Source organism: Lampetra fluviatilis, chromosome 4 (genome assembly GCF_964198595.1).
Source record: "Lampetra fluviatilis chromosome 4, kcLamFluv1.1, whole genome shotgun sequence".
Lineage (NCBI taxonomy): Eukaryota > Metazoa > Chordata > Hyperoartia > Petromyzontiformes > Petromyzontidae > Lampetra > Lampetra fluviatilis.
In genome coordinates, this window is record NC_136278.1 from 10,369,373 (window position 1) to 10,386,186 (window position 16,814).

Sequence of the window (16,814 nt, forward strand, 5' to 3'; positions counted from 1 at the left end):
TTTCGGCGGGACTGAGCCGAAAGGGATTTTGGCGGATTGGCGCGCTGTCACCCGTGTCAATATGGTGTCGCAGCAATTTAGTACAACCAATATCAAATTTGTGTTTACTAAAAACGTCGGCAAATTCTTTCAGGAGAACTCGCAGCTGCGCACGCTGCGTGTCGGACAGATCCACAGATCCCGCGCAAAGTGCATCCAGCCATCCGTCATCACAGTCCGAATGCGGTCGCGACGGAGGATCGGTGGTTACCTGACCCACGAGTGGTTCCTCATAGGGCGCCGGCGTTGCGTGTGCAAGCACGGTCCCTTGAGGAACCACGGCCGTTCGCGATCCTACATTAAGGACTGCAATGAAGGGGTCCCCATCCCCTTTCACCATGGTCTGAGCCGCTAGCAAATCGGGTCCATTGACCCCGGCCCGAGATGGTCCCAACAAGACCCCCCGATCCGCAACCCCTTTAGCAAACGGCCGACGCAACTTAAGAGGGACGAGCATCTGAGCCCCCGGGGGTACGCGCACAGTTTTTGTCACGAGCGCCTGCACGGTGGCAAACGCCCGACGCTCCGTGGTGGGGGAAGACAAAAATGTAACACGTCGGCCCGATGGGAGCTCGATGCACCCCTGGTCAATCAAGATACGGATGGGCATTTTGGCCAAGAAATCCGTCCCCAACAGGCACGGAACCGCGAGTGAAGAGGAAACCAAAACAGGCCCGGATAATTTAATGTCTCCAATGCAAATTTTGGCGCGGATTTGCCCAATAATGCCCAGCGAGCCCCCGTTAGCAGCATAGCATGGCACGTCAACAGGGAGCAAGGGACGACTTTGAACGGGAAGGATGTTATAAATCAAATCAGATATAATGGTCGCCGATGCCCCTGTGTCAATTAAAATCCGCACCTCTACCCCATCAATATGACCGACCACAACCGATGATCCCGCCGACGCAGCAACGACACGATGGGCGAGCTCCGACCACTGACCCGGTTGGAGCGCTCGCCGCATTTCAGAACAATCGCGCGCGATGGGCGGCGATTTTCGAACCCTGTTCAGTTGAGCGCGTGAGTGTGTGTCGGATGTGTGCATGGGCCAAACGTGTGAGGTGCCACGACTCGCCGTATTTCTCTGCTGGAGCTTGGGTGGAGACGGCGTGGCGTCCTGACGAGGTGTCGCTCCGCGCTGACGGGGAGCCCGGCATCCTGACGCAACGTGGCCTTGCAGGCCACAGTTGTAGCAGCGTGTGAGCGCCCCAGATGGCCTGGGCTGCTCCTGGCGGCTCGGTCCATTCCGAGCCTGCGGTGCCGCCGATCTCCATTCCCCCCGCCGCTCCACCCCGCAGACCTCCTCTGATGGGAGGGCGGTGGCCGCCATGGCATGGCCGGCCACCCCCTTGGCAGCCTTGCGACGCAGGGACCGCAAGCCCCCGTGGATGTGGCGCGCGACCAGCAGGGACGACATCTCTCCGTCGTCTTGAGCCAAGACGGCGATGTCCAGCTCATCGGCGAGTAGCAGCAGCTTTTCAGCCACCATGGCGTCCACTCCCTCCTCGTCCATCCGCGGGAAAGCTGCCTTTGCCAGGGCCAGGAGAGCCGTTCGGAAGGCCAGGGGCGATTCGTTGGCGCCCCGATGCCGATCGTGGAACAGCTGCCTGCAGTCCGAAGGCGGCCCATAGACGGCTGACAGCAGCTGCAGCACCAGGTGCAGCGTGGCGCGCTTTTCCTTAGGCGCCGAGGTGAGGGTAGCCAGGGCGTCGTCGTCCAGCATCGCCGGCAGCGCGCATAGTGCCTCGGCGTCCGTCCAGTTCGCCATCTCTTGATGAGCGATGAACCGCCTTTTGAAGCCGCCCCAATCTCCAGCCGCTCCCACGAACTCCTTGAGAGGCGGCAGTCGCTGTTGTAAGGCGACGTCCGTGGCTGCGGATCTCGCTCCCTCGTTCCCAGCCGACGTTACAGTGTGGGCGGGCTGTGAGCATGGCATCGCCGGTCGCTCCGTTGTTGACGCGCTGGCCGGCGTTGATGATGTCACGGCTCGTGCTTGGCCCTCAGCAGTCACCTGACGCAGGCCGGCCCCGCCCTCTGCTCGCACTGTAGTGATGGTGGGAAATTTAACCGCGAGCCGCGTCGGGGTGGCGGGAAATGCCGGCGTGCGTCGGCTGCTGCCGTCTTCCCGCGCAGCCCCTCCAGCTCCCAGCCGCGTGATCTCCTCCAACACGGCGGCCGCGGCGTAGAGCAGCTCCGCCAGGCGGGAGTGAGCCAGCCGAAGTCCCTCGGCCGACGCATCCCCCCCCTCCTGTCGTAGCGGCGCGGGTGTACTCGGCCCCGGCTGCTCCGATCCGACCTCGGCCATCTCTGGTGGTGATTCGGCCGCGGTGTCCTCCCTCTCCGACTCCCTGGTACGTGTCGTCCCTCGTGTGTCCATCTTTGGACGTTTTACTTCTGACACCAGATGTAGTAATTACTCAGGAGGCTTGACGACGGGATCGGAGGCACACTTATTTATTAACACAACTTGTATACAGTTAGCGAGTATACACAGGACCTAAGGGGTAACGTCCCCTTACTCGGCTAACAGGGAGACACAACATCTAAGCCCCGCTAACCTAAGCCCAAGTCCTCCACTAGGGAGCTAGGGGAGGCTACCTGTCCCAGCCCTGGTCAAGCTGGGATCCGACCCCCTGAGTTCCCAGACCTGCTCGTCAGTCTGGGCTCTCGGGGCCACGCCACCGGCTTGCCCTGGTCGGCCCTGATAAGGACAGCGAGCCAGGGGAGCTCCGGGGCCTATTCTAGCTGGTCTTCCGTCTTCGCTGGTTAAAGCTGATACCTCGACCTCGAGCCCTCCGGCTCACCCCCTCTTATAGTCCGCGGCCCCCCCGGGAGGGGCCCGTGGGGGATGCAGGTGCGGACGTCGGTGTGGCCACCTCCTATGTGTACGGCCCTAACCACGCCCCTTGTGTTTGTTTGCCATCCGCTCCCATACACAATTACACCTCTACACTTGTAGCCTCCCCTACCCCCCACCCCACCCTCCCTGTCTCTTCTCCCCCACTTCTCTTATCTATTTGGCCTCTTGTTACAGCAGCCCTTTTGCCCACTTCAACAATTGTTTCTTGCTGTGGGTGTCCCACCTGATGACGAATGCTTGTGTTGCGCCCGAAACGTCGTGATCTAATGTATTTTATTTTATACCTACGTGACTTTACCGAAAGAACCAAAGAGTATGGATCTGTGCAGTCACAAAAACTTAAAATCTAGAATGAGCATCAGTACAGGGAAAACAATATCCTATTTCTCCTTTCAAATCTATTCAGGGTAATGCTGTGTGCACTTATTCAGAATAGAGGGACACAGGAGGGGGTGTTGTGGCCAGCATCACACACGCTTGACTGCCTTCTTCTCCGTACGTGTGTATGTTGAACTTCTTTCGCACCGTACGTAGCCAACCGTGCAAATCGGAGGCGCACGGGAAGGACAACAAACTAAACACAAAAAGCAGTTCTAAAGAAATAATGATTCAAAAGCGCACAGCTCTAGTGGCTTCCTAACATTGGAAGTGCATCTGAAAGGTCGCGATGCGGTGACCGTCTTCGTTTTGTAATATGAGGATATATCCGGCTCACTGACGTATCACAACTCGTCATGGTGATTGGCTCTGCCGGTCCTGATTTACAGCCAATGGGGGGAACGCGATGGAAAGGTGACAGCTATAAGGATTGGTTCTGCTGGCTTTGGCCTCAGCCAATGGGGAGATGAGTCAGAGGCGTGGTCCCAGGAGCTGACGAGGGAGCCTGGAAGATTCGATGCAGGCTAACGAGGATTGGCGGAAATGTACCACGTGAGCCGGGTATTAAATAGGGGTGGAGACGAACGACACGTGGTCAGAACAGGAACGAACAGAGGAAGGGGGCCACGTGGGAGTGGGGCTCCGAGTTGCAACGTGGCAGTGCGTCTCTCTCTGTCTATCTGTCCCTCTCACGCTGCCTATCAGCATCGTGAAGTAATTGTAACATAAGTTGAATAAAAGACGGATTCCAGAAGTCGTCTCAACGAGCTTTATTACAGTTTGATGGCCCGCAAAAAGCCGCTGCTTTTCTCCACTGCTGACGCTGCTGATTTTGACGACATCATACTAAGTGCTTTAACTTGTTTACATCCACCCAGGTGACAACACCAGCTGAACACGTGCGCTCAACGATGTGCTCGCACCGGCACCTCGTCAACATCTCCACGGCAAGACATTCCTCTCCTCCAAAGCTCAGAAGTGAAAATCACGTCGGCAATTCTGGGAGACGGCGGCCGATGTCCATGCGGCTTGCACCGACCCAATTATCCAGACGGACGGGACAGTGGGACGCATGCAACACAACGAGCCAACGTCTCATCACTGGCCCAACAGCAGAGGTGCCTGGCTTTGACTTCCCTCGAAGACAGTGGAGGTCACTCTACCGACCCTGTGCAGGACACGGGCGATGACGCAGCGGCCACCTGCGTCACGAGTGGACGATGAGGGATGTGACCCCAGGTGCGACTGTGGCCACTAGTCGCAGACCGTGGAACGTATCGCATCAACCTGCCCACTGAGATCGGTTGCGGGAGGCAACAGATCTCAGTTGATCACCCAACTAGACATCCCGTTGCAAGCTTCTCCCATCATATGAAATCATAGTTGACCTCGTGTGAGTGTAGATTGTAGCAACGGGTACCAATAACATACATAGTATATACTCCGTTCTGAGTATTCACATTTATACTGTACATTTCTCAAGCATAATGCGTGGTCGAGTAATTATGTAAACAGCTAAAGGTGCAACCGTGAAATTGCTTTCGCATGCCACTGCCAGCAGAAATGTATCCATTCGAGGTAGCTCAAAAGAGCCCGTCGAGAGGGAATTTGGCCTACTCTTCCACATTGGCGAGGCGTCTTGGAACAGGTGGGAGTACCCGCACTACCCCAACACACACTACCTGCTGATGAACTGTAGTGTACTCATTTGTACTGCTGGGTGGACAGAGGTGGACGATTTAATGAACTTGTTATGCCCGGAAATCAAACAGACAACCTCTGGATTGCAAGCTTAGTTTGCTAAGCATTTAAACACGATTGGAAAGAAATGATCTCTTTGAATAGTGATCCCTTCAGCAGTAAAAACCCAAAACGTGAATGTGCAGTGTTAACATACGGTTTAATTCCAAAGCTACGTGGCCACATTCTATCACAAGATAAGCTTTTGCTGACCAGCATTGTACCACAATGTCCGGTGAATGATGCTTTTCTTTAAAAAATGTAATAAACTTTTCACGAGAACGTCAACATCGGCTGCTCAAAAAAATCTCACTTGATCACACAGCAATTGGTGCATGGCAAAATCTAGATATGTCCATCTTACGATTGATTATATGAGGGAGTGTTTAGCATTTCAGAGGAAATTGGGAGTACCCACAGAGAAACTCCACACGTATGAGTGGAGAACACTGAAAAATCGACAAATAAGTTCAAAGAACCCATTTTGCAAACCGCAATTGTCTGGCCCAGACCATGGAACATGTAACAACGCAATGGCCGATTCACAAGCATGAAGGAGGCAATTATCTGACTCAACCGCCTCAATGTAAAATAACAATAATAGTTGTTCCTCTCCATCAACATCAGCCATACAAAGAAGAAATTGTCTGGCCGCATCGTAGGCCAGATATTTTTTCTTATATTGCAACAGAGAATATGATCGTACAAAGGCTTGCAACCGAAAAAACAAGAAGAGAATTTTTTTTCGAATTCGGGAAAAAAAATATATCAATATTTCAAGAGCTGCAATGTGCGTGAACACGAGACGGTGGGTCCTTAATAAATAACGGCTACGAAGCAGTCCTTAAAGAGCAGCATGTTGCTCAGAAGCCGTAGGTTGCCGACTCCTGCCTATGGTAAACTGGACTCCATGGTAAACTGGACTCCCATGGTCAACTGGCCTTCCATGGTAAACCGGACTTCTATGGTCAACTGGACTCCCATGGTAAACTGGACTCCCATGGTAAACTGGACTCCCATGGTCAACTGGACTTCCATTGTAAAATGGAATCCCATGGTAAACTGAACTCCCATGGTCAACTGGACTTCCATGGTAAACTGGACTCCCATGGTAAACTGAACTCCCATGGTCAACTGGACTTCCATTGTAAAATGGACTCCCATGGTAAACTGGACTCCCATGGCCAACTGGACTTCCATGGTAAACTGGACTTCCACGATCAGAGGTCGGCAAACAATATAACAATAGCAATTTTTTTTCGAATTCGGTAAAAACAATTTCTGTATCAATATTTCAAGAGTTGCAATACGGTCCTTAAAGAGCCACACGTGGCTCCGGAGCCGCGGGGTGCCTACCCCTGGCATAGCACCAGTTGTGTCTATAGCTCTCAAAATGTGTCGTTAGGTTCTATCGCATGTTGTCCGACGTTTCGCTCCCCATGCTGGGACTCTTGCAACTTTACTTGCGCCACCTTGTCCAGCGAATGTCCCCCAGAAGCTGACGCCGCAGAACTGTCTTGGAAGCCAGTTCATCACGAGGCACCTTTTATCACACCAGCTGTGTATGTTTTATGTGCCCTGCAAAAAGAGCGTTCATATCAACATGGGACCCTTTTTTGTCAGTATCAAAGTATGAAAAAATAAGAATAGATTTTACCCTTTCTGGCCTTTTGGCGTTCTCTGGTCTAACACTGGTGAGGCTAGGCCCTAAAGAAAGCTGTCTCTGGTGTAGACCAATCCGTTTCAAAGACAATGCATATATTACCAGAGCATGTTTTTGCTTGCATGTTCACCATAAGTACGTGTGATTAATGCACACATAATTCCTTGCAAAAGGTTTCTATTTGGTGTTTGAACATCTTAACACCTGTTTTGTTTGCCATGAAGGGTAAAACCTATTCTTGTTTTTTTTCAGCGATCATATCACATGAAGCCGAAATGTTTCAATATCGGAGCTGAAGTAACTTTGCATTAAGTGAAACAGCTAATGTCGTGATGGATTTCATGCAGTTGCTGGTGACTGGGCTTACACCATCAGCTCACTGGAATTGAGAATCGAGTTTAATCACAGGTGACGCGGCATTGGCCTCCTGAGTCACCTGACCACCGCCGTGTGATTACAGCTCCCTTGATGTGTGTAACGACTTTATACTGTGGATTATTATTATTGTTACGTAGTATCATTTGTCCCACTACTGCCATTTGATTAACTTTGTTGCCCTCATTAGTGTGCAAGGTGGTTTTAAGTATCATGCTGTACATCTTCATTGCAAGGCAAACACTGTTGGTCCAATTGACCATTACGTTGGCAAGCATTGGCCTCTCATAAGGGTATGAGTTCTGTAGTGTACAAAATGATACGGAACAGCAATCCCAAAAGAGTACCATGCTATACAGTATCTGCCACGCCATGCCATTGTGAAGCCAATTAAATTCTGTTTGTTTCACTGGAGGTTCATTGGTCACTCCACATGCAATTACCGCGTGCTCGGATATATGTGACTGTTCTTAAGTCCGGACTGCCAACTTGGCAGTACAACAAAGCCTATTGAACAGACTGCCTGAAAAGTATGTGTGTACATATGGCTACTCCAGCTTGTATAAAAGACACTTGTTTTTTAATTGAATCGTTCACCAAAGCTAACATGGAAATGTTGATACGTCTTAGAAATTAAGTTTTCAAAATATATACTTTATACATGTAGTTAATTTACATGCCAGTATAGGCCATGTAGGGAGAAGTGTTTATAGAGGTGGAAGTACGTTACCCTTTCTAGGGCTTTAATAAGGAAAGCGAGGTTAGAGATAGGACACATATTTTCAGGGGTTAACAGCATTGAGGGATATGGAATGGTGGCATTGACGCAGATGGTAATGTGTGTTTATGTTGAACTTCTTTCGCACCGTATGTAGCCTACCGTGCTAATGTAGGGCTAGGGTTTACAGGCGGTGAGGGATGAGTCTTGTCGAGAGGATTGAGGGGACTTTTTTACATTGGAATTGACTGTAGAGATGTTATTTATGGTCACAGGCTAGGCATGTCAGGGCTAGGTGGACATTGGGCAGCGACCTGGAGGAGAAGAGTCAAGAAATGGCATTCCTATTTTTTTCTACCATTTCAGCAAGATTATTCAAACCTGGTAACTGATACAAATGTCGTCATGGCTGATGGCAAATACAAATCCCCGACTAGGAATTAATATGTTTCAGAAGTTAACAACTGCTATCAATAGATTGCATGAGTACGTTACTCTCAGTGCCGGATTAAGCTAGTGCGGGGCCTGTAGAATATGTTATAAAGGGGCCCTAAATAAAAAAAACACATCAATATTAAAACATACTCTTTGGTTCTTTCGGTAAAGTCACATAGGTATAAAATAAAACACTTTACCGAAAGAACCAAAGAGTATGGATTCCTGCAGTCACGAAAGCTTCAAATCAAGAATATTAAAACACATATTTAAAACCTGCATAGTAAAGTTATTGTATTTTTTTTTATTTGCTATGAAGCCAGATAATACGACAAATCGCTCACCTTAAACACCCAGTCCTTCATAAAAGTTGAAGGCAGTATAGTACTATAGTAATAGAGCAAGTGCAGAATCACTGAGCCGGAATTGATAGCTTGAAAGCATTCAGCGCGGGGCCCTTTAAAGTGCGGGGCCCGTAGCTACATGTGTAGCTACTTGTGCTACTAGGATAATCCGGCACTGTGTACTCTACAGTGTTAATTGTTGGTCATCGCTTTGTGGTGAATCTCGGAGCCCGTTGAACTCTCCACCAGAATGAATCGTGGTGTTTGGTAGATTGGCCCCCGCTGTTTTAGTGCATTTCCCAGCATTATTTCTTCCATTCTCTCTCGAGTCTACAACTTTTTTCTTCTTTCTTGCAAGACACCATTTGCATAGCTCAAGAAGAGGTACAACGTCTCAAGAGATGCGAGGATCAGTCACATTGCACAGGTGGCGCGCAGATATTGTACGGTACGATATTTGGGTTGTACCACGTGCTGTCCGGCACTATGTCGGACGTTTTGCTACAAGCACGTGAAGTGAAGCGTCGGGCAGCATTCCAAACAGCACGTGGTATAACCCGAAGAGGGCACAACCATCAACGCCAGCGCTGTAGTATTTTACAGGTGGCTTTTGGCGGGTATTTGAAGCAAGGTTTGGTGAACAGGATATGGGAGCAGAGAAGTAAGTGAAGGAGGCAAACGTGTCCTTAAACCTTTTATATCGTATGTGACATGATGCTCTAAGGCAGTGGTTCTTAACTTGGCGTGCACGCATCCCCTGGTAAATCATCGACAAACACAAATTAAGCACGGGCACGTAAGTACAACTACTTTGTTTCATCAACCCCCTATGTGTTTATTAACATTGTACATGTGTTTCACCATTGAGAACCAAAGGGGTGCAAGGCTGCAGTAAAGCTTAAGAACCACTGCTCTAAGATGTGGAAACCCGTGCCTTACACATAACCCGTACCCCGTGCAGAACCCGTGCCATGTGCAGAACCCGTGCCACGTGCAGAACCCGTGCCACGTGCAGAACCCGTACCGTGTGTAGAACCCGTGCCATGTGCTGAACCCGTGCCTTGTGCAGAACCCGTGCCCTGTGTAGAACCCATGCCACGTGCAGAACCCGTGCCATGTGCAGAACCCGTGCCTTGTGCAGAACCCGTGCCGTGTGTAGAACCCGTGCCACGTGTAGAACCCGTGCCACGTGCAGAACCCGTGCCGTGTGCAGAACCCGTGCCGTGTGTAGAACCCGTGCCACGTGTAGAACCCGTGCCACGTGCAGAACCCGTGCCGTGTGCAGAACCCGTGCCGTGTGCAGAACCCGTGCCATGTGTAGAACCCGTGCCACGTGCAGAACCCGTGCCACGTGCAGAACCCGTGCCGTGTGCAGAACCCGTGCCATGTGTAGAACCCGTGCCACGTGCAGAACCCGTGCCACGTGCAGAACCTGTGCCACGTGTAGAACCCGTGCCGTGTGCAGAACCCGTGCCGTGTGCAGAACCCGTGCCGCGTGCAGAACTCGTGCTAAGTGCAGAACCCGTGCTAAGTGCAGATCTGGGCCGTGTGGAAACCAGCGCCGTGTGGAACACCGATGTCATGCTCCCAGGTAGGGCCAATCCAGGCAGTACGTTCTATATCGCCACGCTCAGTGTGAGTCGCAACAGAACTCTGTCATCATGCTGTACCCGGCCATACGGTCCCATCGTCTCTGCAGGTGCTACCCATTGTCTCGTATCGCAGCAGGTACCAATACACATCCCATCCATCTGTTGGTGTCTCCATCACAGCTTGTGTGTTTCAGGTCAGCTTAAATCGTTTATGCAGAAGAGAGAGGGAAAAAAAAACTAATATTTTGCAGTATGCTCATATAATGTTTACTAAAGGCGTTGCGTTATGAACCAAACCGGTGCATTGTGAAGATTTATCTCAATATACTGTACCTTCTGCAGAATAACTGCCAGCTCTCGTCACGTTATAATTACGCCGCATCCATTCGCATTCATGGGCATCAGTCAGGGAACGATGTTTGTGGTGCACGGTGAAGCGGTATAAGTGACATTTGCACATCATGGCAGGTTTTATCTTTCCCGTGGAAACGCGGCTGCTCTAAGATTAGATTGCTTTGTGTGCTTGGACATCTGCCAGAAGGAAGTGTTAGTTTCATGCATCGATTATGATCTTCCCGAATATATCGCGCGTCTGATCTACCCACGCGAGCTTTGCGAACTAATTAATACACACTCACAGCTTTCATCGGTAATTCGAAATAGCCTTGCATTTCGAAAATAAAACTTAACGGTGGGAAATACGAGTTGGAAATTGGCCGGCTAATTAGTGCTGCCGTAAGAGTGACTGGCTCACATATCTCAATTTGAATCCCAGTCTTCCACCACTCATGACGTAAGAATCTGGCTCAACCACAATGGAAATTATTGTTATTGATTTGAAGCTTTCGCGACTGCAGGAATCCATGCTCTTTCCCACCTGATGATGGACGCTTGTGTTGCGCCCGAAACGTCGTAAGATGTATTTAATTTGATACCTACGTGACTTTACCGAAAGAACCAAAGAGTATGGAAATGATAGTTGTTGCTCTACATCAATCGTTCGCGATACGAAGAGTTAAAATCCCATCATCCTACCGGGTTCAGCCCGTGATCCTACCAACAAATGAGTACCACTATGCGAGACATCAATAAACATTGTCGGATGTTGATTTTCCACCCCTGCCTCAGAGCTGTGAATGCGGATGAGTGCCACCACACATATGTATGTTGAACTTCGCACCGTATGTAGCTAACCGTGCTAATCGGAGGTGCGGGTACTCATTGCAGCCATGGATCAAGACACTGGGCCTGATTCTTGTACAATTTTGGTGCCAGTTTTTCTTGAATTCTGGCAATAGCTGGACATTTAAGATAAATGAATGCCATTGGACCACATTCACATAACATTTTAGACCCGATTCGCCGGTTCGGATGGGCCGTTCCCCATTCCGCAAAATAAAACCTTGCAGCGAATCGGTGGTAGCTGGTGGAATGGCGTGGGAAATCGTGGCAATGCGTTCCAATGTCAGCTCGCTTAACCCTGTCCACAGAGCAAGTCGACAAATCGGGCTCCATCTGTTTCATGCACAAACGTGCTAATGTGTCTGTGTGTGTGTGTCTTTCTGGGGCGCAGTGGTTAGTGCGTTGCTCTAAGAATCCGGCGGACCCGAGATCGACACCCGCTCACGACCAACACGAGTGACGATTATCTGAACGATTCCTGGGCCTCCCCTCGGTCGACTCAGCCTCAATGTGTACAGGGAGACAAAGGTTACCGCGTGAAGTGCTGTGCCGTGCTGTGCCGGCCTTAATAGGTGGTCGCTAACAACGCTTGTTCCAACTCCATGTTAAGGCTATATGGTGGATCTTTGTGAATGTAAATCTGTGTTTATGTGTGTATAAGATGAAGAGCACAGTGGTTCGTGCACTCCGCTATGAACCCAGCAACTTCAGCTTAATTGCCAACCCATTGCTACCATCAGTGGTGAGTGATATATAATAAACCTGTCCTGAGTCTTTCGGAAGCTAAATCGGCCTGAAATGGGCGTGTATCTGTGTGTATGTATGTATAATGCTTGCAATCCGTTGCTTTGAAGGCAAGGGGTTTGTGGCTTGGGTACAGATTTATGAAACTCCAGAACCCAGGAGCTGTGAGAGGGCCCGGATAAGACAGTAAAACGGGAGGTGGATTTTTTTAATCTCTCTGTGCAGATGTTTCATTATTATTTTCCCCCTCTAAGCGTGTATGAGAGCTCAGTTGCGGCTTTCACAGCATCATCGACAGCAGTGGCAATGTCATCATCATCCTCCTCATCAACTTCATCAACAAGTGGTGGCAATGAGAGCCACATTCGTCAAGCTTCCTTCCCGTTGACGTTAGCTGGTCTAGCCGGATGAATGAAATGGTTCCTAATTATAAAAGCATTCTGTAAAATCAAGTTCAGGGTAAATTAAGCCAATGGACCCTCATTGAATTAAATGAGCTCCACAGGATAACATGGTACCACTTGGTTTAAGACTTTTCCCAGAATGTATGACTCGCATCGCAGAATGAGACATTGGGCGTGCACAGGAGAATAGTGATATCATCATAGATGGCTAAACACATTCCTGCGGAGGGAGCTGGTAGGAACGTTGGGTTGCTCGGTCAATGGCCAGGGTCAACGGCGGCGTGGTGTATTCCGCAAATATGCCCGACTGTTAGGGCGGGCACAAGCCGGCGTGAGTAGGTTAAACGTTGAGTTTTATAAGGGCACCCCGGGGTGATCAGCCCCTCCCCACCCAGCCCCACCCTCCCCACCCAGCCCCTCCTCACCCATCCCCTCTCCACCCTCCCCTCCCCACCCAGCCCAACCCTCCCCACCCAGCCCCTCCCCACCCTCCCCTCCCCACCCAGCCCCTCCCCACCCTCCCCACCCAGCCCCTTCCCACCCTCCCCTCTCCACCCAGCCCCACCCCTCCCATTTTTGGATACACGACGGACGGATGGACACAATAATCCCCTGTGGGCTGGTATAACCAGGAGGTTCCTATCAGTATAACATGGCTCCTTCGATATAGATCCACTTCCACAAGATAACCCTGACCACACATAATTGCTTTTATTTTCTTTCATCAAGGGTGTTGTTGTGTGTGAAGTTATATCACATGTTCCATGCAAATTGGTCTGTCCAAGCTGTTAAGTATTTCACACATTTTAATCAAGGATAATGGTCAGGAACACAAGCTATTGAATTTATTTGAGCAGTTTTTTTATTTCTCTAAGTGACACATTGGGGATAAAAAATTATTTGAAGGTACACACTTGAGTGTCTTGAAAGTTAACTTAACTATACCATGGGGTGTGCAGTGGAGACACGAAGCTGTGAAAAAGACAGGCAGTGGCATATTTCTTTAACGATGACAAAAGAAAACCTCAGGGACAATGGAAAAAAATGATCACTGAATAGTTCTGCACACATACAACTTACGTCAATTTTAGATCTAAAAAACTACTTTAGAGGGATTTGAATATTACAAGTATTTTATCTACAAAAAAAATGTGTAGTTAATGTGCACAGCTTTTCTCATCACAAGTGATTAAGGGGCCACATTTTGGGGATTTAAATGCATATCATTTCCCGGATTGTGGTGGATATTTGATATTGAACATCGTATCTCAAGCGAACTCTGCACGTAATTTGCACAGTCTGTTCGTGCTTTAAAATTAAAAAAGTGGCAAAAAAATGTGAAAGTCTTGGCATCCAACGGAAGATGCCCCCGAAAGGCCAAGCCACACGCAGCCCCCGGCATTGTACGGTTGTGTGTATTCATCGGGATGACACACTTTAGAGGGTTATTATTCTATTCCCTCTTGGGTCCTGTCCTTTGAGCAGCTGGTGAGCTTGTGAATCTAATGCACTCCAAATCAATGCCCCGCTGAGCACAAAGCCAAGAAAAAGTTATGATTATTAAAGGTCAAAATGTCCGGTGACAATCAATGCAACTTTTCATCCTGCTTCCCACGAGTGAGCGTATTAGGTTGGTAGAATTCTAATGCTGCCACGTTTTAGCCCGACACATCTGACAGTTGTCTGTTTGCCGTTTTCGAATAATTTGCACGCTCACTTTTACACAATGCTGTTGCTACAACTCATTAATGTGAAATTGGAAAATAATTTGGCAGTTGTATTGCCACTCGCAGTTGGAAAAGCCTTTGATTTTTTTTGTTCCGCAACCATGCTTTTTCGTTTGTTCATTTATTGAGTGGATTTATTTGTCAATGTATTTTGTAAAGGCTAGAACATATTTAGTTTATGATTATATTGTGATAATGGTGCACAATTGGATTTAACATGAAGAGGTGCTCCAACTTTTCTAGCAAATGTAACATGCTTTTGACAGTTAAAAAAAATAATTCTCGGTTTACTTTGCAAGATGCAATGGTTATGAGGTGCATGTGTGGCAAAAGGGGCCCTGGGTCTGTGATAGGGATTTCATCTGACAGAGAAAAGTATTCTGATAGTATGGATATATTTTCCTACAATTAAGCTGCCACATGGATTCAATCTCCTGGTGTGGTAGTCGAAACAATGGTGCAAGTTTTCTAATTCCCCCGCCTCTGTCAACGCAGCAGTGTAAAGGAGTCCACTCCTTAGTCAATCAGCAGGGTGCCACGGTGACTTTATGTTAACTACCTCACCTGGTATACAGGAGGGCGTGGGTTCGCTGCTGACCCTGACGTCTGTATAGTTGGAGTTTGCATGTTCTCCCCGTGGTCGTGTGGGTTTTTCTCTTGGTCCTCTGGTTTTACCCTCCACACTTATAAACATGCATTTCGAGTATTTGGCTGCTATAAATGTCCACACGGTAAGCTACTTCATTTGGCTATCATTTTGTGGCCAGGTCGCTTCTGAAAAAGAGCTATGTAGCTCAGTGGGCCTTACCTGGTGAAAAAATAATTTAAGAAATAAAAAAAATAGTTTCGTTTAATCGTAAAATGTGGGTATTCAACCTCTTCCAAGACATCTGGCAAACGTGAGAGAGTGTGCTAAAATACCCTCGATATGGACATCCGTGAAAAAGAGCAGAGCTAATCGGATTCTTCCAGGATGAATGAAGATGCTGATATGGGCTCTCTAGAGCTACGACTAATGGAAGCCCTTCCGTCAGCAGTGGCATGAGCCAGAAATTGCAGGGCTGTGGCTTTACCATGTTATATACACATCCTTGCAAACAGCTGGTGCTCAGTGATGAACGTCGATTGGTAGGTGGACCGAAGTAAAATTCGTGGAAGTTTAAAGTGAGTTGTTGTGTGGGATAGGTGGTGGAGAGGTGTTTATTGCGTGGCTTTGTCCAAATAATCCACAGCTTGTATGCACCTCCAATTAAAACATTTCCCGTGGTATTATTATAACTCAACATTGTTTCTGCAGGACAATGGTAATAAGAGAAGCTGATAAAACAGAGGTTTGTATTTCAACGAATAATTAATTAATCCTCACATTGGTTTAAAACATCTATATGCACGATTTTTCTCATTGAAAGCCAGTAAGGCACTGTCATCCTTTTAATCGAGTGTTCTTCAATAATCAATATACAGTAAAGTTATGCACTCAGTTAAATATTTGCAAAGCAAATCAAGTGCTCTCATTTCATGTGGTCCACAGTGGCCCATATACGTAACGATCTACAGGATAAAAAAGAAAATGTCACCGTGCACTACTCTCAGAATATTCGATACATTGCTTCAGTTTGAGTGTTGAACTCTGGAATTGACAATGACTTGTAAGAATCAACCAGCCGGTCCTGAAGCGCCGACAGTCCCCACCCCAGTTGTTCTGTTCCCCTCCAGAAACCTCCGGCGCATTGTACCGGGCTCGCGTTCTTGCCATAATAATAACATGAAAGAAAGAATCAACCAGCATACACCGTGCACTGCCAGACCCTTCGTCCAGCAGCACCGCCCACTTTACATAACCACGCCTTCTCAATTTCTAGCCCCTCCCACATAGAAAGTCCATACACTCAACCACTCGCCGCCCATAGCGAGCTCTTCTCTTTGGGGCGCCACGGTGGAGAGATGTTAACTACCTCACCTGGTATACAGGATGTCGTAGCTTCGATCAAGACCATGAAGCTCTATATAAGGATTTTGCATGATCACGTGGATTTTTCTCCGGGTTCTTCGGTTTTTCTTCTCCACATTTAGAAATATGCGTTTAAATCATTGACTGCTAGACATTTGCACATGGTAAGCGATGTCCTTCCCCCGTACCTCTGATTTGCACGGTTGGCTACTTGTGAAAGAAGTTCAACATACATACATTTGTGGCCAGGTCGATTTTTAAAATAGCGATATAGCTCGGCGAGCCTTACCAGGTGGAATAACAATTGTTAGATGGCAAATTCTTCGGGACACTGGGTGCATCCCCCCCCCACCTCCTTGAGACCTCTAAAAAATGTGGGTTGTTATTCATATTTACCATGAAAATATTATATTTCTAGTTAATTGTTAGTATTCGTAATGTAGGGCCATATTTGAAAAGGTTGAAATTACAGGACCGCCGCCCCCCACCATTTCATGATCCACCTCTGGCCTGTCCTGACATCGCCAGGACGTTGGTCGCTTTAAACTCACTGCATGCTGGAGAGATGAGGAGATGAGCCGCGTTCAACATCGGCTTCATCCTCACAATAGGAAGGTTGGAAGTTTCATTCCTGGTCGACGCTGCCATCATCTCTTCAA

The 16,814-nt window shown here is 48.5% G+C and overlaps 1 protein-coding gene across 1 annotated transcript in view; it reads right to left on the minus strand.

Moving 5' to 3' along the window:
* Window positions 1–6,533: 6,533 nt before the first annotated feature.
* Window positions 6,534–16,814, minus strand: part of LOC144931558 (DNA-directed DNA/RNA polymerase mu-like) — a 111,454-nt gene continuing 101,173 nt past the window's right edge. Inside the window, exon 10 of the mRNA XM_078855530.1 lies at window positions 6,534–6,598. Coding sequence (XP_078711656.1) covers window positions 6,590–6,598 — 9 coding nt within the window. The 3' untranslated portion in view covers window positions 6,534–6,589. The remainder of the gene's footprint in view (window positions 6,599–16,814) is intronic.